General features: G+C 40.3%; 1 protein-coding gene across 1 annotated transcript in view; it reads left to right on the top strand.

Annotated features, from left to right (window-relative positions):
* Nucleotides 1–26259, top strand: part of LOC136287668 (plasminogen-like) — a 52628-nt gene that overhangs the window by 891 nt on the left and 25478 nt on the right. The window contains exon 2 of the mRNA XM_066180421.1: nucleotides 10822–10925. Within this exon, the coding sequence (XP_066036518.1) occupies nucleotides 10868–10925 (58 nt within the window). The 5' untranslated portion in view covers nucleotides 10822–10867. The remainder of the gene's footprint in view (nucleotides 1–10821; nucleotides 10926–26259) is intronic.

The raw sequence follows: 26259 nt of genomic DNA, 5'->3' as shown, positions 1-26259 counted from the left end.
CCCATTGCAACATAAAACTATAATAATGTGTGCATTTTTTACCAGTATAACTACATCAATAATAGGGTTGCTACTGCTATACATTATAGACACCCATCATTAGCTTACTGTGAAAGTGACATTTATTGTGCTTACAAGAAGGAAAAAAGTTTATTCTTGTCAATAAGCAAAGTCACAGTTTCATTGCCAGAAAGATGCATCTTTTTTTTCCTTTGCCAAGGGCAAGAGACTCTCTAAGGAACAGGCTGCATGGCTGAGCTGTTGAATGCTTGTCCATCTGCACACTTCCCATCAGCCAAATGTATTATCAGAGCACCCAGATTCTTTGGCTATAAACAAAAACATGCATGTACTATTTAGTGCCACTAACAAACCTTGAAGTTCAAGGTTCATATTTCCTTAAAGTGCTAGATTAGAAATTTTTCCAACCCCCTAGCCTCCTTCCATATAAGATAATTAATACTAACAGTTTCGGTCTAATTCGAGGTCTTCAAACCAAGGTGGTCTGGTTTTTATTTTCTGTGTAAAATGCAAGGGCACAGAGGTAAATGCAATGTTTAGTACCTGTGAACATCTTTGCAAGTGTAGGTGGATATGCATTTAATCTGCATTTGGTAGGGCTAAGGCTTAAATAGAACATTGGCAAAATCAAAAAGCTGCAAATTCAGCAGCGACTGGGCAAGCAATCCCCGTGGTTTTGCAGGAGGGTGAAGTTGCAGCAGAAGGCCTGGCTTGTCCTGGGCCAGCTCATATTTGCTGCAGGCTGCCTTGTTCCTGTGGCATGCTGATCTGCCAGGAGCCCAAGGGGAATTGTGCTGCAGAGCTTCTGCTCGTCTCTCCTTTGCACAAGTGCCCCATCCCATCCCATCCCATCCCATCCCATCCCATCCCATCCTCTGCAGGTCATGGCAGAGTGCATGGCCCGTACCCACCTGACCTCCCGGGTGCTGTGGGGTGAATCATACCCACACCACAGGCTGGGTGGTATCTACAAGGGTAGGGCACGCACACGGTGTGACAGGCAAGGCTCTGCCTCTGGTTGGACATCAGCACTCAGCCACAAGGAGAAAGCCAGGAAGAAAATTGTTCAGGGACTCTGGTTCTTATGTCCCAGCTGTCTGGTACACTTGGAGGAGTATTCAAGTTCCACCTGTTTAGGGAAGGTGTAACCTCTGACTTGGGCTGTCGAGCTGGCTCAACAAGCAGGAACGGGTCAGGGTGATGCAAGCCCTGCCCTTGCCCTTCCCTGTCAGACTATTTGTTTCCTCAAAGGTATCAAAGCAAACTCTGAAGCTTTTAAGCAGGAGGGAGGGTTAAAGAAACACACAACCATCATTGAGAGCTGCAGACAAAAATAACCTGGCTTTATTTTTACAGAAATGCATTTAATCAATCTATTAAGGCAAAAGGATGCCCCTGTAAAGCAAAACATGTAGCTCCCAAGAGCAAGCAGAAATTAAAATAGGTATTCAATGAAAGACTACTGAACCAATAATAGATATTATGGTGCTAGGACAATTTGTTAATTTTCAGCAAAGACCAGTTTGCAGTAGAAAGGGATGCTGAAAGTGTTTTATAGAAGAGCAATTTGCTAATCTGCACTGTTGAAAAGGCCAGTATATTCCTCATGCATGAATTTGGCTTTGAGGTGTTTCCAGGAAAAATACAATAGTGAATGAAGGGTACTTTGTCCACAAAAATATATTTGCAAGGGCTCTTAGACATGAGAGAGTCACCAGCTCTTGTGACACTGATTGCTTAAAAATGTGTCATTTCAAGGGAATGACGAGAAATGATGAGACAATAAACCATTCTTGCAGGCAGTCTCAGGCACTAGCAACATCCGCCAAGTTTAAAATTTTCTGGGGAGTAGAAGCTGAGGATGTACTAAAACATATTGGGCTTAAGGTTACAACTAAACAAGCAATAAATTATTATTATTTCACTGAACAAAGTTAGACCCATGTTCTGCCTATGAGCTACTTTTAAAATTGCAAAACTAAAACAAAACCCTCCCAAATGTGTCACAAATTAGAATTACTTGCACAAAACATTCATCAAACAAGCTTATGCTAATGCCTGTTGTAATAATTGCTCAGAGTGTTTGACATTTTTGCCACGATATTTGTGTGCTGTGTGACATTCATGATGTGCCTCTGCTCTATGAGCAAGTGCCTCACTCAGAAGATTGTTGCTGTTCTGCCGTGGGCTGACTGTCAGCCCTGCACAGGGGAGGGACTGTTCTCCCCTCACATCAAATTTGTGAAGACAAGGGAAGGTGGGAGATGAATGGTACCTCAGTCCTCTGCTGCTCTGTCTGCTCACTATTGACATTTCCATTTGTGATTAAAGAGATTTCAGCTACTGTTATAACAGACACTTAGGCAGATAAACGAAGAAATTCTCTTGCCTCACAGCATTGGGAATGGGTTTTTTTAAGTCACAGTTCCAGGAAACTTGTGAATTAGAGGTAAATACAAACCCAGATTAAATTATTGTCTTCAGTTTTGTAGAATAGTTCTTGAAGACATGATCCAGAAATATTCTGAGGCAAAACAGAGTGAAAATAAAGAAGGATTTACATAGACTTAGGCCAGCCTTTTCATTCTGGGGACCTGAATCATGACTTCTGAATGCCTGGATTAGCAATTCTGTATTTAGCAGTGACCAAAATATTCAAAAATAGCTTCTCGCTATTTGTGCAGTCTATATTTATGCTTGGTAAAAGCCATCTAAGCTGCTAAAAAAAGAAACATAGACCTTGCCAGTTAACAGGGCATGTCCACAAAAATCAATCTGCAACATTGCCACTTGGATCTGAAGTTCCCTTCTGTTGCCTCTCAGCAGCAGCAGAGGCTGACAGAAGCTACTCTGAGACACTCCTCCTCTTCTTCTATCACTTATCCTTTAAGTGTGATGCATAAAGCAACAGCATTCAAACTAATTACACTTCCAAAAGGGCAGGATCATAAGGCAAAAACTTTATTTCTTTTTGAAGTGGAAAAAACCTGTGATCTCAGAAGCCACGTATTTGGGAAACTGTAGAAGGTGCTCCTGATTGAGAGTAGACCAGACAAGCCTCAACCAATTACCTGCTTTTTCTGCTCTTTTCTGCCCAGATCTGATTTATCTGTTGAATTTATCCAGTCACATATGTCTTACATTTTAGACAGTTCTTCCTTTGAGACAGACACCACCATTTACTTTTTTTTTTTTTTTTTTAATAACAATGGTAGATAATCTGACTGAAGTTTTTCAGTTTACTTGCTATACTGTAAGTGTTTAATAAATAAAAATTTTGGCCAATTCCTAGTCTCACCTAGCTCATTTTGGACTATTGTAGCCCAAAACTATAATAAGCAAATGAAGCAATTTGGTCAGGCTTCTATCTGGAAGAAACCCTCATTCCAGAATACAGAGTTTTAAAGCTGACATCTGGAGTGAAACAGCTAAGTTTTCTTATTGTCCATATGTGTCTCCTTATGTACTTTAGATGGAAATTAAGACTACTATGTTAAATATGTGTCCCTCCTTTTCTGTTTCGTCAGCCTCTACGCTATAGAAACTCCTTACAGCTCCTCCAGAACAAATCCCAAATATGTGTACTGTAATGTCCAGAGTCAGAACCTGTCCAACACTTCCTCAGAGTAGCAACCAGCCTCTCTCACCTGAGTCTGGCTTGTGCAAGTGCCAGACACTCCCAGCTGCAGCTCCACAGGGCACTGGCTCTTCCCTGAGTGCTAGCCCAGGAGAGCAGGACAGACCACAGGCAGGTCACTCATTGTACTGATAAGTGCAAAAAAACCCCCTCTAACCCACAAAAGAAGAAGAAAAAAAAAAAAAAGTAGAAAAAGTGAATTTACAGTGCTTTAATCAGAACAGGGAGTCCTTGTGGGAAACATTCTTTCTCCAAGATAAAACTGAGCAATATTGTAATACTCTGGCCTGTAAACAAGCCTGTGCCCATGCTGTTGCCTCAGAGATACTATGATGGAAATTTCTCCATGTCTCATTTTCATTTTAAGTAACTTATTCTGCCTAGAATTCCTGTGTGTGCTTCCTTTCTAAAACTTGTATCCTATTTCTATGGTGCAAAACCTATATGTTGTGTTGTTTGCTATTTATTGCTATCTGTACATTTCTCATCTCTACATACCCACATGAATATGTTACCTATACTTTAATAGGATGTGTTTGTAAAATACACTGGCATGTGCACCTCTGGTAATGAATATAAAGATGAACCAATTTAAAACTATGCCCAAGGTGGTTTGGGTTACTGTATTTGCCAAAAGTAGCTGGCTGTGTTGTGATGTTTTAATAGCTCCTGCATGGCAGATTCTTGCACATTATCCAATAGTCCTTAACTTTTCATTAAGCATAACACAGGAAGGACATGGAAACATCCCTGATTTTTATCTCTATAGTATCCTCCAGGAATCAGCTACCATTCTTCTAGTTTGTGTGGGAGAAATGATCTTAGAATCACTCCATGTTACACCATTAGTGTATCACTGAGAGGTTAAGACACATTGGTTTATCCTGTTTGTGTTAGAAACTACAATTATGTGTAAAGTGAAAAATAATATAGAGTGAACTATGCAATGACTATGCAATGTGACCTGCCAGAGCAAGTCGTTCTGCACCAGTTGCTCCAAAGATCTTCTGTGACCTGAGAAGCTGCACTTCTTTTCCTCTTTTCCCCTTCTCTCAGAGTCAGCAAGCTGTGCCATCAACAAGACACTGAAAAGCAAACAGGCCTGAGCCCTGCAAGAAGTAAAGGGGGGTTTCTGTCCTTCTATGGATTCTGTCTCTGTAGAATTGAAATCCTGCCCTTCAGTCAATATTCACACCAGCTACCTGGGTAACCACATATGATGTCCCACCCTTTCAAGACTATCTAAAAAATATAAGTAAGATTTTTTTCGGTTGAGTTCCTTCAGCCTGATACTGAGATGGAGGATATAGATATAGGTACAGATATAGATAGATAGATATAGATACAGATACAGATTTACATACACACATATATATGTTTTTAGCTATGTAGAAACTGCAAACTAGATATAAAGAATTGCAAAATACTTGGTTGTACTTTGTTTTGATATTTGTGTATTCAGTAGTTCTGTCACGATAAATAAAGACAAAACCCATTTTATTAATGGTAACGTCTATTACGCTACTCAGTTGCCTAATGGAATGCTTTAGAGTGAAATGCAAAACTCACGTGTTCATCCAGAGGATTTAAAAAATGTGATTATACTAACACACAGTCTGTCAGTCCATCTTCCAACCCTGTACCCAGCAGAAAAAGTCACAGTGATCACAGTGAAAAGAACACAGTGAAGCATGGAAAAAAATATGTAAAAGGTCCTTGCTAGTGTTACATTTGTGCATCTGTAGGGACAAGCATGACAGTTAGCCAAGAGCCCTGAACACTCAATTTCTCCTTTGAGAGAAACTGCGTTCACAGTTTTTTCTCTACAAAGACGCCTCTGAACTTGGATTCTTTTCTATGACACTGAATGCCAGCTTGTTCCTTGAAGAGGAGGGGATTTGAAAGGCCATAAAACTAGAAGGACTTCTGGATAGAAAGGCAATTACAACAAAAAGGAAGTTTGCATTATTAATAGAGGCAGAACTTCCTACTCCATTTCAGCATGCACACAAGATAATTTTATTTCTGTTAAATAATTTCATTGGTTTGTAATGCCCTTCTTGTGTCCTAAAGACTCCTCTCCATGTAAAACTAAACAGCTATTAGAATGGCAGGAGGAGGCTCTCATCAAAATTGTATGACTCATCTTTTTTTTTTTCATCTGCACTAGCATATGACCCAGAGAAACTGGCTGAAAGTGTAGTAGCCTTCTCTGCCATTCTTGATATTTGTAAAGTGTTTGCAAATTTGTTTGTAATTGTTTTGTTTTTACTCTCTGTGTTGGACCCCTCAGTACTCTGTCCCTTTTTTCTTTACTGTTTATCCCTGGTGGAGGAACAGCCTGAGGCAGAGCTGGCTCCAGCAGTTCAGGCTCAGTGTAAGGCCCTTTCTTGCTCATCAGTGAAATGGATGGATGGGCTCATTGGTTCAGCTCGTTCACCAAACTTCCTGGTCAGAGCAGCCTGTCAGACTCCAGGAGCTGCAGTTCTGCACTCAAGCCAGGAGAAGTTGCACTTTTTTCTGTGTACATCTAAATGCATCATATGGTGAGCCCAAGTAATTTTCCTCCAACCCTATCACAAACCAAGTGAAAGCCAGGCTTGCTGTATGTTCGCTTATCACTCTCCACAGAATGATTTGCTGCCTGACTTTTTTATGGGCAGAAGGAGACGGCTGGGGCACCCCAGAGGGAGAGAGACAAGCCTGGGTGAGCCATGCTGGGGCAGGAGCCAAGGACCAGCAGCAGCAGGACACTGGAAGAAAAGACGATTCACAAAAGGAGACTGTGCCTTCCCACGCTGGGCTGCAGCTGAGGGCTCCATAGCCTGTGACAAGGCCAGACAGAGGTGACTCACTGAGGTGACTCAGAAGTGACCTGTGATGGAACTCATCTCTGACAGTATCTGCCCTTCTGACCAGAGTTATTATGGATGACCAGCTGAGAGGAACAACTGCTGTGGGGAATTCCTCCATGCTGATGGGAGCTGTGAGGTTGTCTTTGGGGACAGGGAGTCTTCACCTCCCTTTCCCCTTGGCACACAGCACCCTGCTGTCTGCTACAAAGCAGCACTGGCACTGACTCTGCCTGGTTAAGCCATCCATGTGGCCTGAGCTCACAGGTTTTGTGTGGGCAGAGCTCTCTCTGATCCACTGCTGATAAGCAGAGTGAGGTGTGGGAGCTCACACCAGCCTGCAAGAGAGCAAGCAGACGTGTGGGAAGCAGTCACATCCCTGGCCATCTGAGGATGGATGGCCTCATCCCTACCAGCCTGGTAGTCACACAGCCAGGGACTGAGTGTATGGATGTACCATGGGCACACCTGCTGCTGCCGCAGGTCCCACACTCGCTCTCTTCTGCTGCCTTAGTCACATCAATCTGCTCCACAAAGGGGAATGAGGTGAACTCGTATGATTAGCTGGATATAAAGATTATCATCCCAGCTGTTTGCTGCTCCCTCACCATCCAGTGCTTTTCCTGCCCAGCTCTTCTGTTCCATTACGTTGTATGAACAAGAAAACAAACCAGCCCATTAATGGCAGAATGTGGAGGGATGGGTTAATTGTGTGAATAATCTGAGGTGTGATCTGATCTCAGGGGCAGCTGAAGCATTTTATCTGACTGTGATATAAATCGGGTTTTTTTTGGAAACAGCTGTAATGGTTTGAAAAGTTGCCACTTCCTCTCTGTCTCTTGCACAGCAGCGATTGCTGCAGGTGACTGCTGCCAATCTATCCGAGCGTCACTGGTGGGTCACTTGTCTGAGTGCAAGGCAGGCAGCTTGGTCTGAGCCCCAGCACATGGGGGATTTTAAAATCAGCCAAGCAACTTTGCCCAGAGGCTGGCCTGCAGGGCTCAGGTGATGTGCTCTTTTAGGAGGATGACCCTCAAAACAGACAGCTGAAAGCAAATGGGCCACTGCTGGCGATCGTATCTCAAAGCACCAAAGCTGTGTGTATTGTAAAGGTTAAGCCATCCTGTTTGACACTTTAAATTCCAGATTATCTGAATTTTCCATGTATTTGAAAAAGGAACATTTTACTAATTATTCAAAGTAGTTTTAAAAATTCAAATTATATTTTGATTATTTTTTGATATATCGACCAGGTTTTTTGTGTGTGCCCTCATATGTCCCTGAAAATTTTGAATTTGCATACATTGGATATATAAGAAAAGATGCAGCAGACCATCATCTTGGCTTTATTTGCCAACAAAATCCTCTCTAAATACAGAAATTATTCTGTAGTTCTTACTACACTGCAATAAGCTTGATGCAATTAGCTATAATATTGTACAGTAATAATACATAGGCGCCTCAGTCAATTTTTCTAGGATCCAGAGAACACTGACATCTTCAAATAACCCCATCTATTTGCTTGCTCTTATCTGTAGGATAACAAATACACATCCCAAACACCAGGGAACGAAAAAAATAAGAGATAAACAAAATTATTTTTTACTTCCCCTAAGATATAGCTCCCAGCCTAGCTTAAAGTACCTCCGATAATATACTAGACCTTTGAGCTTCACAGATCAGGAAAGCATGAGCAAGTACAAAATAAAGTTTTTTGACTAGAAAAGGAGAATTCACTTTCTACTGAAAACACAGAGGTTCTTTTAAATTAAACTCAGTTCTGCAGTGATCTGGCCACAATCATAGAGGCAAGATATTTAAAATACCAGGTGCTCCACATATTCACTAGGAGCATGCCTTGAGGCTCACCAGTAACTCATGTAACCAGAACTCTCAGCAGGCAGACAATATTTTTCATTTCTAAAGCTGTGAAAAAACAAAACCTCACTAATTACAAATCAAGGAAGCAGATAAGCACGTGTTGACACCCTTGCTTGACTCACTGGGAGTGCAACAAACACTGCTTTATGCAAAGTGGGTCATCTGGTGCTGGGGTTCAGCGTGCAGGACTTGGGGTGCCATCCCACAGGGATGTCTGGACCAGGGGCACCTGCGGAATACAGCAGACCCCCTGCTCCTCTGCAGGCTTCCACCAGAGATGGAAAGGCAGCTGGTAAGGCATTGTGACAGGTGCTATGTAAGGAGGATGCACAGAGCTCTGCAAAGAGTGTAAGTGACCAAGGCTTTCTGCCTTGCCACTCTCTCGTTCCCTAAACTTGATCAAGATTTTTATGTTTTCCACTCCATTTTACCTCCAATGCCCTTTCTCCTGCCATGCTGAGCTGCATGGCACCAAGCCCTGGGTCCCAATCACTGCCAGGAGAACTCATAGCAATACTAATCAGGATGATAGTCACAATTAATAATAAACACTTCAGATCTTGTACAACAAAAGAAAAAAAGAGCTACCAAAGCAATCAAAAACACCAGCAAGACTGGAACCTAAAGAAAGCAAACCACAAAAGTTTAAAAAAACCTTTCTACTTACTGCATGTATAATGGTCTGTTCCAGAATTGTGATGTGCTGAACATATAACATGGTCCAGTGGCTTGGGTGGAGTGAGAGGGTAAAAAACAAACTGCAGAAACAGCAGAAACAGATTTAAAGGTCACCAAGCTCATTCACTTTGGAAAACAAGTGAACACTGCGATACTGTGAACAACACTGTGCCTACTGTCTGTTACACCACTCCGCGTGAGTGCTATCCTCCTCCCTTTCCACTGTTATTGCAATATATTTATCAGAGGAGTGTTGTGAAACATCAGATATCAGAGGAAAAAAGTGAAGAGTAGCAAAGGAAATAGCTTTGCCTACATGTGCATGGTGGAAGGAAGCTGTGCAGATACTTGCACTTCATGGAGACCATGACTTGCTGCTGGCTCCATGTAACATCAGCCTGAGAATGTATAAAGAGATGGGTATTGAAATGATTTTTCCTACCCTAATAAAATACATTTAAAATAGAAGCTGTGTGTCTAATTTTCCATTTACTTGTCTAGTAAAAACTATTGTTTCCTTTCATATTCCCTACACTTGCTTCCTTCCAGTGCTGGTTTTGACTGGGATAGAGTTGATTTTCTTCACAATAGCTGGTAAGGGGCTGTGGTTTGGACTTGTGCTGGAAACAGTGCTGATAACATAGGGATGTTTTGGTTATTACTGAGCACAGCTTACACAGAGCTGAGGCCTTTTCTGCCTCTCACTCCACTCCACCAGTGAGTGGGCTGGGTGTGCACAAGGAGTTGGGAAAGGGACGCTGTCAGGAGAGCTGACCCCAACTGACCACAGGGATATCCCATATCATATGGTGTGATGCTCAGTATCTAAAGCTGGGGGAAGAAGGAGCAAGAGCCAACATTCAGAGTGATGGTGTTTGTCTTCCCAAGTGACTGCTACATGTGACAGAGCCCTGCTTTCCGAGGGGTGGTCGCACACCTGCCTGCCCATGGGGAGTGGTGCATAAATTCCTTATTTTGCTTTGCTTCCACATGTAACATTACTTGTCAAACTTTCTTTATCTCAGCCCACAAGTTTTCTCACTTTTACCCTTGTAACTACCCACCACCTTACAAAACTCCATTTCTGCTTTTCTGGGTGACATTCTATTCTGTGTGCATGTGTGTATGGAGGTTTACGTGCAGCAACTGGAGTGAGAACGCAGGTCATACTGGCAGAGAGAGCAGTGAGTGTACATGGTGCATGAGTATGCACATCAGTGTGTGTACATGGTGTATATGCTCTATGTGCAGGTTTTTACTCTAAAGTATGTTTGCGCATTAAATAAAATGTTAAGGCTTTTGTAATTACTGGATACTGAGGTCTTCTAGATCAAGTGGATGTGAAACGTTGATTTTTGTCTTGTTATTTCATGAATTTCATAGCATTTTCATAGCTTTCTCTTACTGGCCTTTTATTGCCATTGTTACTGTCACTGCCTTCCCAAGTGCTTAGTCTTCTGCTTTTTATTTCATGTCTGCACCTCTTTTTTCACCTGGTTCTAATGACGCAGGAATCCTTCAATACACTTGCCAGGGTCTAACCTTTGCACTCTCGAGAGTAGGATATATTCAAGGCAAAGCTATTGTGAGCTGTTCTTACTTCAATAACCAGTTACTTTCCTGGGAAGTTACTTCTTCTGGGAAGAGAAGAAAAGGGCCGTGATTCAGTTATCTGTCTCACAAGCTGCAAGACCTTGAATTTTCTTACCTTTACCAATACCTTCCTTGATGTTACTCCATTTATCGTTGCAGGCCAGTTCAGATTAGCAAGACATCACTCGTATGATGGGAGCCATCCATGGAAATAACAGCTACAGTGCTCTGCAATGTTTCTGTGACTTTGCAAATGAAAACAGGTGAAAATCTCTCTCTGGGTATCGTGTTTAAATTCTCCATTGCACAGCTCTCCTCTCCATCAGCACTGACATTTTGATCTTGAGTCACTCCTCTTTTTCCTTTCTGGTCCTTTTAATCATTTCAACAAGGGAGAAGGAAGTGAAGGAAAAAGAGAAGGGACTAGAGTCAAGTTTCCATATAAATTTAGCTCAGTGGAATGGGCTAAGAAATGGCAAAGGAGCTGGAAATTATCTCAGTTAGAAAACAAATACCTCCTGCCTGCATGCATTGTTGTGGTTACTAAAACCTTTATAATTTTTGAACTTGTCCCGTTAGTGCCTTTTTTCCAAATAAAAATTCATAAGCAGAACTATTCCATGCATCCACAGAACAGCCCTTTTTTAAGGAAAACTTATGCAGATATGTAATAGGATCAAAGGGTGGGTTGGATCCGCAAAAATCCGGTTTCAGTGCTTTTAAAAGCAAACCCTACTTTAACTTCCAGCCCTTTGGCTGATCCAAAGATCCAAGGCAGATTCAGCAGCAAAAAAAGTTTCAGTACCATCTTCTGCCCAAACTGAAGTATGATTTCAGATCACATGTCTGTACTTACACCGTATGTCTTTTTGCTGCCTAAGGACAAAAGGCTGCCTCCCACTTTTCTTATAGAATGCTCATTAATTGCAACCACAGTAAAATATTTTGTAAATTGGTGGTAGAACAATTAGAAGGTATATGGAAGGTATGCATTTTACTCCTATTTTTGCTTTTTCCCTCAGGAAATTGAAACAATTAGTGGAGAAGGGAGATATTTTCATTGGTGTTACACATTCTTGAGTGGCGATTTTCAGTCGTCACTGTCTTCAGTAATAAATAAATATAGTGAGCATGAAAAAGTGATGTAGTTAAAAACCAGGCACAACTATTGAAATGAAAGAGTATCAGTGGAAGCTAGCAAGTCAGTGTTACTATAATACTTGTGCAGCCTTCAACTGAGAGCTCTCCTGATTCCTTGAAAGAAGAGGCTCTTTTTCGTTATAGTTTCGCATGCTGCCTGCCACAGAAAAGAGCTGAACATGTGACACCTGCGTGTGTGTGTGTCTGTGTGTGCTTCCAATGGAAAAAAAATTTACTTTCTTACGTTATTCTTTGTCCTCAGGCATTATTCCTGGATGAGGAATTGTGAGAACTTCAGAAAGATGTATGTCATTTCTCAGTACAGTATCCTGCGTGTAGAGTAAAACAGACATTTATTTGTGAAGTTTGGCCCAAGATATCTTGAAACACGAACTGAATTCATCCACAAACAGAAATATTAATAATATTCTAGGGGGTTTTTTAATATCAGCATATATATTGTCAACAATAGCAGTGTACACTTATTTTAAGGAAATAAATGATGGATGATAACATCCAAAAATGTCACTGAACTAAGAGTTTTACAAGTGTGCATGAGTTTAGACTTGGATGCCATACCTTAAGCAGATATTTTCTGGAGAGAATCTTTTGTAAACTCATAACAATGATTTAGAAGAAGCACACAAAAAGAAGTTATGTTACTTCGAACTGAAAATATTGATAAAGCACTGCATTCAGTTTCTCTTCTTTACACATTTACATTTTAAAGTGTGGTCAGTTCTCTGTACATATTGCCAATGATGATATTTTGACTCCATTGAAGTCTGTGACAGCTCCTTTTGATTGCAGCAGCACTTTGATCATCTCATTTTCATGTGCACATTGAATGAAATATAGCAATAGTTCATTCATTTGCCTGTTTAGCTTTTTTATTTTAGTTTGTGCAGAGGAAATAATATCTTACCAGTTAATGATGTGACAGTAAAAGCTAAATAATAAAAAGAATAAAGCAGTTAGGGATAAGTGTAACACATGGAAATGTCAAAAACCTGTTCGGATAGTATGAACATGTCTGTAATATGGAAAATTTGGAAACCTTGTCAAAGTGCGTATGAGGGCTACTGTTGTGGAAAACTGTACAAATGAATGCTCTATCAATTTTACATCTTGACTAAAGGCTTTGAGCAAAGCTGCTTAGATATTGCAATCATCGTAAGTAATAGTCTGCACCACAGTACCTCACAGGTCATCACAAAAAACATCACAGGCATGTACTGCCTTGTTTCAAGAAAATGTCAAAATGCTGAAACTTTAGCAGCTTCTGAGAATTTTCAAAGCCAGCTGAGTTGATGACTGCCTATAATGTAAAATCTCTCTCACTCCTGTAAATGTCTCTTCCTCAGAGTATCTTCCTTTTCCAGGCAAGGGAAAGTACTTCACCTTTTTGTTTTCCCAGCTATCTTTTGCCACATGATTGTCAGTATTTGGCCCCCAAACTTAATGAAATGACTGAAACATTAGGTTACCTAGTTATAAGAAAGAAGAAATGTCAATAAAAACAAAGGTAGCACACAGAAGAGTCTGTAGTCATATATAAAACCTTGGTTATGGTAGAAGAGACTCTTCTTGACTGCCTAGTTCAAAGAAAGGATGTGTGATCAGCCCCAACCAATTTGATGAGAAAACAGTTCTTTCACCTAGTATCTCAGCAGCCCAAAAAAAAAAAAAAAATGGCCAAAGGTTCTGAGCTCTTCCCACCCCATCAATGGGGATGTGGTGAGCACGTTAGCATGTTGAAGTAGAAGGAGAACTTGCTCAGCATATTCTTGGGAACAAACGGAAATGAAGCAAGGTTTCCTTCAATGCAACTATGTACATCGTAGGTGGATTTATCTGATCAAATGCAGAGATCTACAGTGTAGATGTCTCCTAACAAGTTCATCACACTAAATTCCTTTTGTAGTCAATGAGAGAAATGACAATTCCCAGGACGTGGTTCATTCCAAAGTAGACATATATGTTTAGTCAGACAAAGTGTTTCCAAATACCTATTCCTCAGCTGGTTGGAAAGGGAATCTGAATGGTGAATAATTAGTTACAGACTAGTTAGAAATCAGTATTTACCTAGTATCTTAACTTTATCTAAAATTAATTGGGTTGAACTCTACTCTACGTTTCTTTTTTAGTACAAGTAAAACACTAAAAGATTTTACTGTATATTCCCAGGTGCTGCGGTCATTTTACCTGACTGAATTCTGGGGTTCAGGGGAGAGGTACTGAGTTTCAGAAAATCCCTCTATTAATCTGTCTTTTGGACAATCCCTTCATCCTCCTCTTCACTTTGGGTAATGTTTCCTCTCTAGAATTCCCAGGTTTCGCTATTTGAACTTGGTAATAATAATAATAATAATAATAATAATAATAATAACAATAAATTCTTATTCTGCTTGTCCATTCCAAAACTCAAGTCCACATGTTCTATCCTTCAAGAGAAGGATACATCAGTCCTATGAGAAGTTTGTAACCTGTCCTTAAGACATCTTTTCAGCTGATTAAATTCAGAACTTTCTTTTTGTGCCATGACAGATCACAGAGTCACAGAACATGCAGAGTTGGAAGTGATCCACAAGGGTTATCCAGTCAGTCTCCTGGCCCTGCACAACACCATCCCAAAGAGTCTCAACCAGGTGCCCAAGAGTATTGTCCAAACACTTCTTGAACTTTGTCAGGCTGGTACTCTGATCACTTTCCTGGGGAGCCTCTTCCAACAACCCTGTGGGTGAAAAACCTTTTCCTAATATCCAATCTAAACCTCCCTGACACATCTTCAGGCCATTCCCTTGGGTCCTGTCACTGTCACCAGAGAGAAGAGATAAGTGTCTGCTCCTGCTCTCCCCCTCATGAGGAAGTTGTAACTGCAATGAGGTTTCCCCTCAGGATTCTCTTATCCAGGCTGAACAGATCAAGTGATCTCAGCCATTCCTCATATTGCTTCTCCTCAAGGCCCTTCACCATCCTTGTTGCCCTCCTTTGGACACTCTAATAGCTTTACATCCTTCTTATATAGCAGCACTCAAAACTGCACACAACATTCAAGGTGAGGTCACCAGTGCAGAGCTGAATGGGACGATCACCTCCCTTGACCACCTGGTGATGCTTTGTATCTGCCTTGCATCTTCCAATTTTAAATTTAAGCCTATCCATCATGAAAACAGAGCTTCTTGAATGTCTAAATATCTACCTACCAACTGCTACAGAACTGCTAGTTTTTTCTTGATGTCAAGAAACCTATCTTGCAGGCTTTTTTCACAAATAATATTTCAAGATTATTGACCATTCTTAGTGTCCTCTCTCACACTGCCTTTGGAAATGCTGTGTCAAAACTGGATGATCTTGGTACTAACCCTTCTTCAGCTTGTCAGATCAGTCTCCTTTTCACACATTTCCTATACATCTACCTATTTTCCCCTACATTTTCTATAATTATTTAATCTGGTTAAAATTAAGGCCTTACACTGCCCTTTCTGTCCCTGACTGCTCCTCCAGTTTGTGAAGATAATGTGGAATGCTACTCCTGTCCTTGAGTGTACCTGAACACGGTCAAGCTTGTGATCAATTTTAATTATTCCATCATACACCAGATCCATGGAGACCCTAAGAGCTCAAGAGCCTGACTGGTAAAGAAATTTGGTCACTGAGATCAAATGACAGGACTATTGTGCATTTTGCAGTGTTTTCAGACCTTCTTTCTAGAAAACTGCAGTTGCACACCAGCTGACAAGCCAAAGGACAATTAAACCTTATGTGCTGTTTTTTCTCCCTCTGTTGAACTGGTTTTCCCCATCTGCCATGAGCTTGGTCTCCAGGTGGCACTTACCTCCCTAGACTGAAGCTTCATTCCTCTGCTCATGGAGCTAGGAACTTCCACCAGTGAAAGTCATTTTAAATAAGCCACTGGGACTCCAGGGAGAGCCTGCTTCTATGGAGACCGTGCAGTATTAGGCTTTGCAGGCACTTTCAAATAGTTTTCAGCACACACACTTCTGCTAGGAGATCCTATTAGAGAAGCTGAAGTTAGAGACTGCTTGCAAGTTTACCTCAGTCCTTGCTTTTATGTTTTTACCGGGTCTGTAAGAATTAAAAGCGGTGTTCTTACTTGGAGTAGTATGTAGGAGATAAGATTTCAACATAAACAATTTTACAATGAACTTGGATAATTTTTTGTGTATGATGGCATGATATATCTCTCCAGTTGCAGGGAAATAGATTGAAGGTTCTTTTCAGTCCTGTATTCCTTGTCATGCAGATAATCCTTTTATAGTACAGACAGTTGGGCTTGAACATTTAGAGACCAGCATTCTGCTTGGAGACATTGTCCATGATTTTCATCAATATTTTCTACATTTTAGTTAAGAGGAATAAGCGTATTTAGTAATACAAAAGCATCTTTTACCTTTCCCAACACCTAGTACAAACATTTAAATGTTATTTTGTAACATCTTACATTTCAGGCCATGTTTAGAGATTAATAAATGGAGATTGAAACAGAGGAAATTATTAACTTCATTTACCACATTTGTTTGCTGATGCGTAACTCTGGTGGGAATCAATAAAAGTTTATGCACCCACACACACAGCTCTAAGCCCTGCCAGCTGGACCAAAATAGGGATTAGGAAAGCTGTCTTTCTCTTGCATGTCTATGCTCAGGAAATATTTATTTGTCAAGGCATTTATTGGGAAGAACCCTCCGCTATGCACTAAGCTAATATTCATCTTCAGAAGCAATATTCTGTACTGCTAAAAGCTCTGTCTTTGCCCTGCCTTCTCCTGTGTTCCTCACTACCTATTCTGCAACATTATCCTCTACCACTCCCAAGAGAATGAGCTTTATTCATTAATGCAAATCACCATTAATGCAAATGAAAGAAATAACATTTTCATGCAAATGCTGCATCGGAAGCTGGAGATAATGTCACACGCTGTCAGAAAATGTAGCAGGAAAACAGCTTGAACAAAACAGCCTATTCACCTGCATGTGTTTTCCCCTCTTAGTTTCGACAGGGCCTTCCTGTTGAAAACAAGACAACGTTAATGAGTTTCCTTTTATAAGTACTCTATTAATAGCTCTAATTTTACTTTATTGATGGTGGTGCAATAACAGGCACTTTTTTTAGGACAAGGGTTTGACATTTGCTAAATGTGTTACAACAAGTGCAGAATGTCAGTTAGGTAAGGCATTTTTAAAGTGATACTGATTCATCAGTGGTATATTTTGTTTCAGTTCATAGTCTAGAGCAAAAAAAAAAAGAAAGGATGGGACAGGATATTATAGAGAAGCAAAAGACAGAATTCTGAAGAGGGTGCTATGCCAGAACTGGGTGGGTAGCACAATCTGCACATCAATGTTTGATCTTGTCATATTTGTCTAAATATTATGAGTGATCATTTCTGAAATATCCATCAATAGCATACTTTAAGCAATACTATACCACAGATTATCAAAGACAGTTACTTTTTGCTGAGGTTAATTTATAGTGAATAATTTCTTCCACATGTATCCTGCTTTGACCTTTATCTCTTACCACAAAAGTAAGCAAGACAAATATGCTATTAAGACACTGTGTAGTTCATCCCATTTTGATTAAAATGGTATCATATGCTTCCAGTTTTGTCATTCTCATTCAGGCAAAACATACATTTGGAAAAAATACTGTTACACATCCTTAAATGGAGACAAGATTTTTTTGGTTAGGTAACAGATAGTATGTGAGAAATGAAACTGAAATAGTATCATTACATTGATGCACCTCTTTCTGCCAATATGTTGATGTTACTTTATGAGAAGCATGCAAGAAGGCCTGTTTGCTCTTCAGGTGGATTCAAACAGGTATGATGTGTGTTACTGGAAAACTTCTGTTGTCCAATCAGTGTCCACTCTATATCTTAAAAAAAAATAAAAAAGTCAACAGTTCTTTATGTGAACTTCTTTTAAACCTTGTAGGTTAGAACAATAGGTATGGCAATAAAAGTCAAATAGCTGATGTTGCATGAAAATATAGAGGAGTACTGTTGCCCTTTGAGACTGTTGAATTCCCTGTAAACTGTGGATAAGTGTCTGGTAGTTCTTCCTGGGCAATGGAGAGACTTTTTATGACAACTTGTCTTATGGAAAGATATTCAGGCAAATACATCAGATCCACAAGGGGATTATCCATTTTCTTGGCTTTCAGATTGCATGAACTGAGCCACAAACATTTGGAAAAAATAAAAAACAAAAACGCTTCACTTATTCTGTAATGATATTTTCCTTTCTATTACAACTTTAGAGATTAAATTTTCACTTACGCTGGGTTTGAAAAAAACTACAGCAGAAAACCTGATGGGAATTAAAATAGACCATGGTGTTTCACAACTGGTCCTGACACCACACTGAATTACTGTGGCATCCCAGAGTGTAAACCATGAGAGTAAGATATATTTAAGTATGAAACAACATTCAGATCCTTCTGTGTTTTTTCAATCAGATATTTGCTTTACATGTGAATTTAGAGCATTTTTCTTATTAAGACTGGATTTATTCATATGAATAACTAAAATGTAGTTTGACAAAGTCCAGTTCCTGTGCATAGAAGAAAGGGCTTAGGTTTGGCTTCTCCTATGGGTGGAGTACTTCTACTTCTCTGTAGCCTGTAGTGCTTCTCATCATACCTTGTCTCTTATTCTCACTTTTTCCTGCTCTCTCCAGCAGGAGAGAGCTTTCCAGCTTTTCCATCTGACTTTTTACATTTTTCTTTTCAGTCTCTCGTTCAACCTCTAATGCTACACCTCTGAGCCTGGTGGAGTGGGATAATGTAAAAGTCTCTACTAAAACTCTCCTCAGCACCATCGATTGTTTATTGATCTTGTGTGCATGCTGCAAATATTTCTCAGCCAGGAGTAGAAAATAGAGACTTTTGATCACAGGGGTATCTGCCACAGAAGATTTTAAGTCTGCTGATTGACAAATTAGAGACTTCTACTTTTCCTTTTACCAGTAAGAAAATATAAGAATGTATCAGAAAGAACACAACTAAAGATGGGTGGTAAAATTCAACTGCTGGACTCCACATATCTTATTTCATGTGGGTGGGGGAAAAGTGAAAATGAGGAGAGAAAAAAAAAAATGAAAGGATAACAATCTATTTTTTAAAATCCTGGACATTAATCTCCTAAATCTTACTCATGAAAAATTATATTTCAATAAAATTTTGAGCTGTATGTGGAGGATTTGCATACAAACAAATGCCGCATGCCAAAGTGAAATTGAAATGCAAGTGCTCCTACAAAGTACCATCTGTTGCATGAAGTTGTTCCAGACAACCTTAAAAATGCCTTCTGCTCTCTGTTCTCAATCATTCCTGTGACTGCTTACTAATCTGTCTGCTGTTTCTAACTCACTTTTACATATTTGATAAATGCTGGGGGGCAGGGGGGGATTTTTAAAATTTAAACAATAAATGAAATTAAGGGATTGATTTCTTCATTACACATGCTGATACGTGAATGCAGAAGTTTGAATTACTATGGATCAGTTTCTTTCACAGGAGAGAACGGGCCAGCCTGGAGTTTGCTGATGCCACATTGTCACAACAGAACAGTAAGGGGTTTCCCAAATGCGTATGTTTGGTTTGCATTTTTTGTGTTATGTTAGCCAGCTGTTCAACTTTTGACACAACTGCAGTACTTAAAAGTAGAAGAGATTGTGCTGGATTAAAAAAAAAAGAAAAATCATGTTTCCAAATATTAAATATGACCCCTCGGTCATTTTTTCACAAAATTCAAATTGTGGACTAAATGTAAGTGAAGAGGATCCCTCTAAATTGCCCTTGAAATTTTAAGAGTTGTCATTACTCTTCAAGAACATATTGAAAAACAGCAATTCAGACATTTGGCAAAATAGCTGTCTGCTTTCCAAAAGCATCCCTTCTTGCAAATATTTGCAAGAACTGCAATAGCCTTTAAAGTGCTTTAGAGAGCAATAGATGGAAAAATTGAACAGCTTGTCATTCATCAGTGGCCTGGACTGTGTTTGATATGGCAAAGAATTTACAATTTGCAGCGAGGCTACCATTAGCTGTAAACTGTAATGGCAACAATAAGACAAATACAGTTAATTTAACTGACTCTTTTTCAGCTTTCTCGTCAGTCTTTTTCCCCAAATCCTCCCTGTGTATTGCAACTCCTTCCTACATAAATCTCTGTTCAAACCTGCCAACAACTCATCCCTTATTTTATGTTCCATCCTAAATCACACTTTTCTGATCAACAATTTTTTGCGCGTATGAAATGATTCTGTTTGTGAAACTGTTGGAGATCTTGTCGCTGTTCTGACTCAGGATGTGAAAATTAATTGAGCTCTTTTAAATTCTTGGGGAGAGAAAAACCATTCCCTTCAGTGTCCCATCCAGTGATCTTTCTGGTCCTATCCAGCCATCACAGTGCAAGCTCTTACATGGGGAAATGCTCACTGAATTCATTTCTATTGTTGATTGGAATCCTTGCTCAAATTCACATGCATGTTTGCTCATGTGCTCTTCAACCTAAAAATTATACAGGACTTACCTTTTGTTTTCTCAATTTCTGATAAAGACCAGAACCTTTTTACTTTTATGGTAAAATCCTACTTATGAAAGGAATGGTTCAATTTAAATGAGAATTTTAAGAAAAAAAAAAAAAGAGAAATTATTTCTACAGTTGCATATATGTTCGCATGAACATCAAGAAGCAGGAATGCTACATCATGGGGCATCACTTCTTCAGTCAGAACATTTGTACAGCCTGCGGTTAAGACCCTACAAACACTGCTGGGTTTCATCAAGAAAGGAATGGACAGTTGCCCTGCTCACTGAAAAATCCCCCAGACTGTGTCAGCTCCCAAACTAGGTCTTGGCACTCTGTGAGACCATGCTGGCCAGCATGGGCCAGAGCTGTGCCAGGGAATGTGTTTGAACAGCTTGCACCATCATGGGATGGTGTGCAGGTCCAGGCTCTGATCACGTTTCGTTTACTAGGATAGACGTAGTCTTTGTCCCCTCTTCAACAAAGGACATCCTGATCCTGATACTACCCATTGGGCTGGGAGGACTAGGATCATTGCATGAATGAATATTCCAGTGCTGGGTTGAGTGAAGTACAAGGAAAAGACTACATATCTAGGGAGTTAGTAGTACATCCAGTTCTGGGCACGGATGCAGGTCACCCTCTGAGATGGGCTGCAGATGTTGCTGACGAGAAGAAGATGGTCATTTGTGCAATCATCTGAATCAGCCAGAGAAAGTATGATCCTGGCACTGTGGCAGGTAATACCTGAGGTCTGGCAAGAGTGGCAGATGGTTTAGGATTGGGGACAGGGCTAGGGCAAGGGAGATGTCACAAGGTACAACCACAGATTAATGAAAGCAAATTCAGAAACAAACAGAAACGCTAGTGCTTCCTCAAGTTCACAGGATTAAAACTCTCAATGAAAGAGAAGAGGAAGGTAAAATTCTCTGGAAAAGGAAAATTCAGCTAACAAAAAATTCCCTTTGAGTACTGCAAAAGAAAAAAGTTCTCAAACTTAGTCTTTTTTATGCACACTTATTTATATGCATAATTATTTATAATTACCCACCTAGACAAAACACTGTACCACTGAAGACTAGGAGGGAACAGAGACTGTGGTGTAGTCATTACTGCTCTTAGGAGGATACACCCTTCTGCCTACCAAACACATTTACCTTCAGCACCTGTCTCAGACTCTGAAGGAACTTGTAGAAAGTGGATTTGACTGTAATGAGGGTAGATGGTGAGATAGCAAATGCACTAAAAATAATTTAGGAAATACCTACATCCGATTTCCAGATAATAAAGTGAACTGAGATTAAATTCAAAGTTTCATATGTATTCCTAACCTGATAGTTCCTTCCTAATAAAAACAACCAGTATGTTTCTCTGGCAATGAATTACTCTGTTCTTCATGTCTGTAGTATGAAGCTTTTCACCTTAACCCACTGACTATGATTATCTTTTTCTATCCTTTTTGGAAGCCTGTAGAAAGTACATTGATCTTAGAAGCTTATTTTTCTAATTATTTGATCCTGTCAAAATATTCACTAATTTGCCATACTATTTTTTCTGTCTGTATTTCAAGTTTCTGTTTGATTCTCCAAGCAAATCAAAATATTCTGTTAGTCTTTACAGTTCAATTCTTAGATAATTACTCAGGTGATATATGCTTTAGCCTCCAACTAAATTGTAAGAGCCGAAAGGCATGTACTGTGCCTCAACCTTCCTTTTATAGCACTCGAACTACATGACTGCACACCTCATTATGCCATTCCTTTTTCTGTAACTGATCAGGAAGACAGGCTGCAGAAAAGGACTGTCCCATTACATCCCTGACTCTTAAATGATGTAAAATATCTGTCCAAAAACTTTTTAGCCATTGCAAATCAAAAATAACCCTAGAGACATGATGAGGACTCAAGAGCCAGAATCGCTTGTGCCCCACCAGTGATCCTGGCCAGACCACTTGGATGCAGAGATCCTGGCCAAGAGGTGCTTCAAGTGCCTGTGTGTGTAGGAGCAGGAGCAAATGGAGCTCATGAAAGAATGAGTTTGAAGGGGTGAAGTCAACTCTTGACATTTTGTGGAAGAAATCACCTTCTCCTTCCTTGAGTTTTATTACCTTTGTAAGTTACACTTATTACGTCCTGCAGTGCAGGTTACAATGCAGTGCCACAAGAGCACTCACTAACTCCTGCTGAGCACCTCACTAGTGCTGTGGCACCAACTCAGGAGTCAGTATCTTCTGTGGATGTTAGTAACCATGAAATACAATACAGGAACATGCTATCTCAGACAAGCTTGGGAGTGTCTCTTCCAGACGCTGTTAAGGCTAATTACTTTAGCTGCTGTATCTTGTTGATGTGGCTACCCTGCTTTTAACTCCAGAGCAGACTTCAAATCTCACTTGGGTGAATCACATACTTGGCAGAGACAAGTAGAAGAAGCACAGGAACAATTGTAAGAGAAGAAACACTGTCTGACTCAATACATTGTTTTCAGAAAAAACCCTGACATTGTTCTAGAAAAATATGAAAAGTAATTAAATTAATTGAAGAATGAAATTACATTAAATGAAAGTCCAGGCTTAGCTCCTGTCTGTGTCTAGAGCTTTTATACCCTTATAAAATCAGAGAATCATAGAATATGCTGAGTTGGAAGGGACCCAGCAGGATCACTGAGTCAAACTCCTGACCCAGTGCAAGACACCCCAGGAGTCACACCATGGGCCCTGAGAGCATTGTCCAAACGCTTCTTGCACTCTGTCAAGTTTAGTCCTGTGACCATATCCCTGGAGAGCCTGTTCCAGTGCCCAGCCACCCTCTGGATGAAAAATCTTTTCCTCGTATCCAACCTAAACCTCTCCAATTCAGGTTCAAGCCATTCCCTCCTGTCACTGGTCACCACAGAAAAGAGATCTGCAGCTGCCCCTCCTCTTCCCCTTGTGAGGATGTGAAAGAACACAGCGAGGCCTCCCCTCAGTCTCCTCTTCTCCAGACTCAATGAATCAAGTGACCACAGCTGCTCCTTGTAAGTCTTCCCCTCGAGGCCCTTCAGCATCCTCATGGCCCTTCTTCAGACACTCCCCAATCGTTTAATGTCATATTTATATTATGTCACCCAAACTTGCCCCCAGCACTCAAGGTGAGGCAGCCCCAGTGCAGAGCAGAGCAGAGCAGGACAATCCCCTCCCTTGCCCAGCTGTCGATGCTGTGCCTGATGCCCCCCAGGACAGGGTTGGCCTTCCTGGCTGCCAGGGCACTGCTGGCTCATGTTCAACTTGCCATCGACCAGGACCCCCAGGTCTCTTTCCACAGCACTGCTCTCCAGGTTCTCTTTCCCAAGTCTATACACACAACCGAGGTTGCCCTGTCACACATGCAGAATCTGGCACTTGTCCTTGTTAAACTTATGACAACTGTGTGATAGGGAGAACTCTTCCCTGGCCAAAGTTCTGAATATGGTATTCATTAGCCCTTGTACTGCTGTGGTTATACATTCATTCCACTTCTGCACCTCCTTTTTGCACGTTACTGGTTACTGATGTACTTCCACCAGCATATTTGCATTCTTTCTTCTTCAAGAACACAGTGGAGAACATGTAGTTATTTTTATCCAAGACAGCTTTGTATAAAATGCACCCACATCTTGGGGTCTTGGTTGTGCCCTGCCAAAAAAACTTGCTGTCTTTGGACACTTCTTGGATTAATGAGGTGGGAGCCAACTGATCCTGGGAATGGACTGCCCTCTCCTGGAAAGCAGTATGCATATTCAAAATACAGGATTTGAACTGCTACCAAAAAACCCCCCATTAAAATCTAAGAGAAAAATTATCAATTATAAATTAAAATAAACTAACATTCTAATAATTAGCCAAAGGGATGACTTTCCCCCCCTTTCAGGGAAATGCTCTGCATTTCAGGGCATTCTACAATTAAAACAGATGAAGCATCCATTTAAAACATCCCCTTCTCTGTGCAGCTGAATCTCACACCTATTTCAAGCTCTCATAAAGGTTTTATCTGTTCTGGGTCCTTTGCGCTCTCAGCCTTTTCATTGACCTCCTGTATTATTAATGGCCATACTTCCAGTTTTTCTCAGGGACTTCCATGGGCTGTGAAGACATCAAGCTAAATTACGGGAGAGAGGTTCTCCATTGGCAGGCTTTGGCTGTTGATGCCTTTCAGACAGCAGTGTGTGGCTTTGGTAGTCTCCATCCTCTAGAACTTACCTAACAGCCATCACAGCAATTGCCAAGCATGAGGATTATTTTCCCCTCCAGATGCCATGCAGGCAAAAGAAAACAGTGGGCAAAGAAGCCTTCTGTTTTAGAAGTTCCTTACGCTTGGTAACTGGCATGAGGTGTGATTTTTTCAGGGTCTGATTCAGAAATGGAAGGGACTTTTTCTTCAGTTTTGTGTATAGCAAATGCAGAACTGTCCCTGAGTCTCAGCACTGGAGGACGCAAGACCCAGTAACATATGAGGTGTCCAGACCAAAGACTTCTCCATTGGGCAGGTTGAGGCAACTCTTCAGCACTGTTGTTGACAACCAGTTACAGTGCAAAGTAAAAATGGTATCAGATCCTTTGTACCCACCTTGTCTCAGTGGGTACACATCAGAGGTAGGATTTAACTACCCAAAAATAGATGGTTAGGGTCATTTAGAAATCTTCATGTTCTTGCCAGCAGAAAAGTTACAGGATATGAAGGAGACCCAGTTCTTTCTCAAGTGGCAGCTGGAGTCCCATGAGAATTCCCAAGGGAGTCTAAAATAGTAATAAGTACTTTGCTTAAACAAGTCAGCTGTAAATCTTCTGCCCTACGTGGAAATAATTTATATCACAGTGAGGCTGTGAAAGGTTGTTCCATTATCTTTTAAGATACATAAATATGTTTTACTTCTCCATAATTTAAGACATGCAACAGAGGAAAAGAAAACAAAGAAGCTATAATGCATTTGAGTCTTTGCCATGTGGTGTAATACTGGAAAACCATCAAATCTCAGTGTAGTTATTGTAATATTTTGCTTTGCACTGGCACATTCATTCTTCAGTGCCTTATTCCAATGACAGTTGTCCCTGTATACAAACAATACCACTCCCAGAATGCACCACAAGGAGAATTGCTTTTCTTTCTGAGAACATAATGAAGCATCATCGTTAAGAAGACTGACAAACTTCAGTCAAACTTCTAAAAATGTTATTATGCCCAAAACCATCATCTGCATTCATAGGCCCACGAGTAATTTTCACCCTATGTTTAAGGAACTACTTCTCTGGACTAAATTCAAATATCTATTGCACAAGACTTTCATCCTCTTGATCTTCTCCTTGGAGAACACAGAATAGTTAAAAATAATTTTGTTAACCTTTCACTGAGTGGTGAATTTTGCTGTTTGTAAGATTAATTTACTTTTTTTAAAAAGGCATTTTTTGTTCATTCTTCTGTAGAGTCAACAAAGATATCAAAAGCTAGCCTGACTCCTTTTTTGATTCTTCAGCATCTGATTTGTAAATTCTGATGGCCAAATTTTCATTGCTTACAATGACTTGTATGGACAGAAGTGCACTGTTTCATTGCAGTTCTAATGCCAGGTTAGCTGTACAGTATTATCAGTTAAGAGGTTGCTGTCTTCTATCCAGTGTCCTCATTTGCTACTTCCACTTCAGTTCAGTAGAGCCGAAAAAGCTTTTGAGCAAATGCTTTGCTTATTTCCCACATCGCATGTTCTGTAGAGATGAAAAAGAGCAATTGAATAGCTATTTCCTAAAAATATGTATAGGGGTTATTTATTATAATAAATACACATTTGTAGACTAGAAAAGCATAGGACAGTTATTAATATCTAGAATAGTTTTCAAAGAGAATAAAACCCTAACAGGTGTTAACATCTTGGTAAAAGCTAAGCAG

The sequence above is a fragment of the Chamaea fasciata genome, unplaced genomic scaffold (assembly GCF_029207755.1).
Source record: "Chamaea fasciata isolate MVZ Bird 193981 ecotype frontalis unplaced genomic scaffold, bChaFas1.0.hap1 SCAF_3, whole genome shotgun sequence".
NCBI lineage: Eukaryota > Metazoa > Chordata > Aves > Passeriformes > Sylviidae > Chamaea > Chamaea fasciata.
Note: the sequence above shows the minus strand (reverse complement) of the source record. Positions and strands in the feature narration are given on the sequence as shown.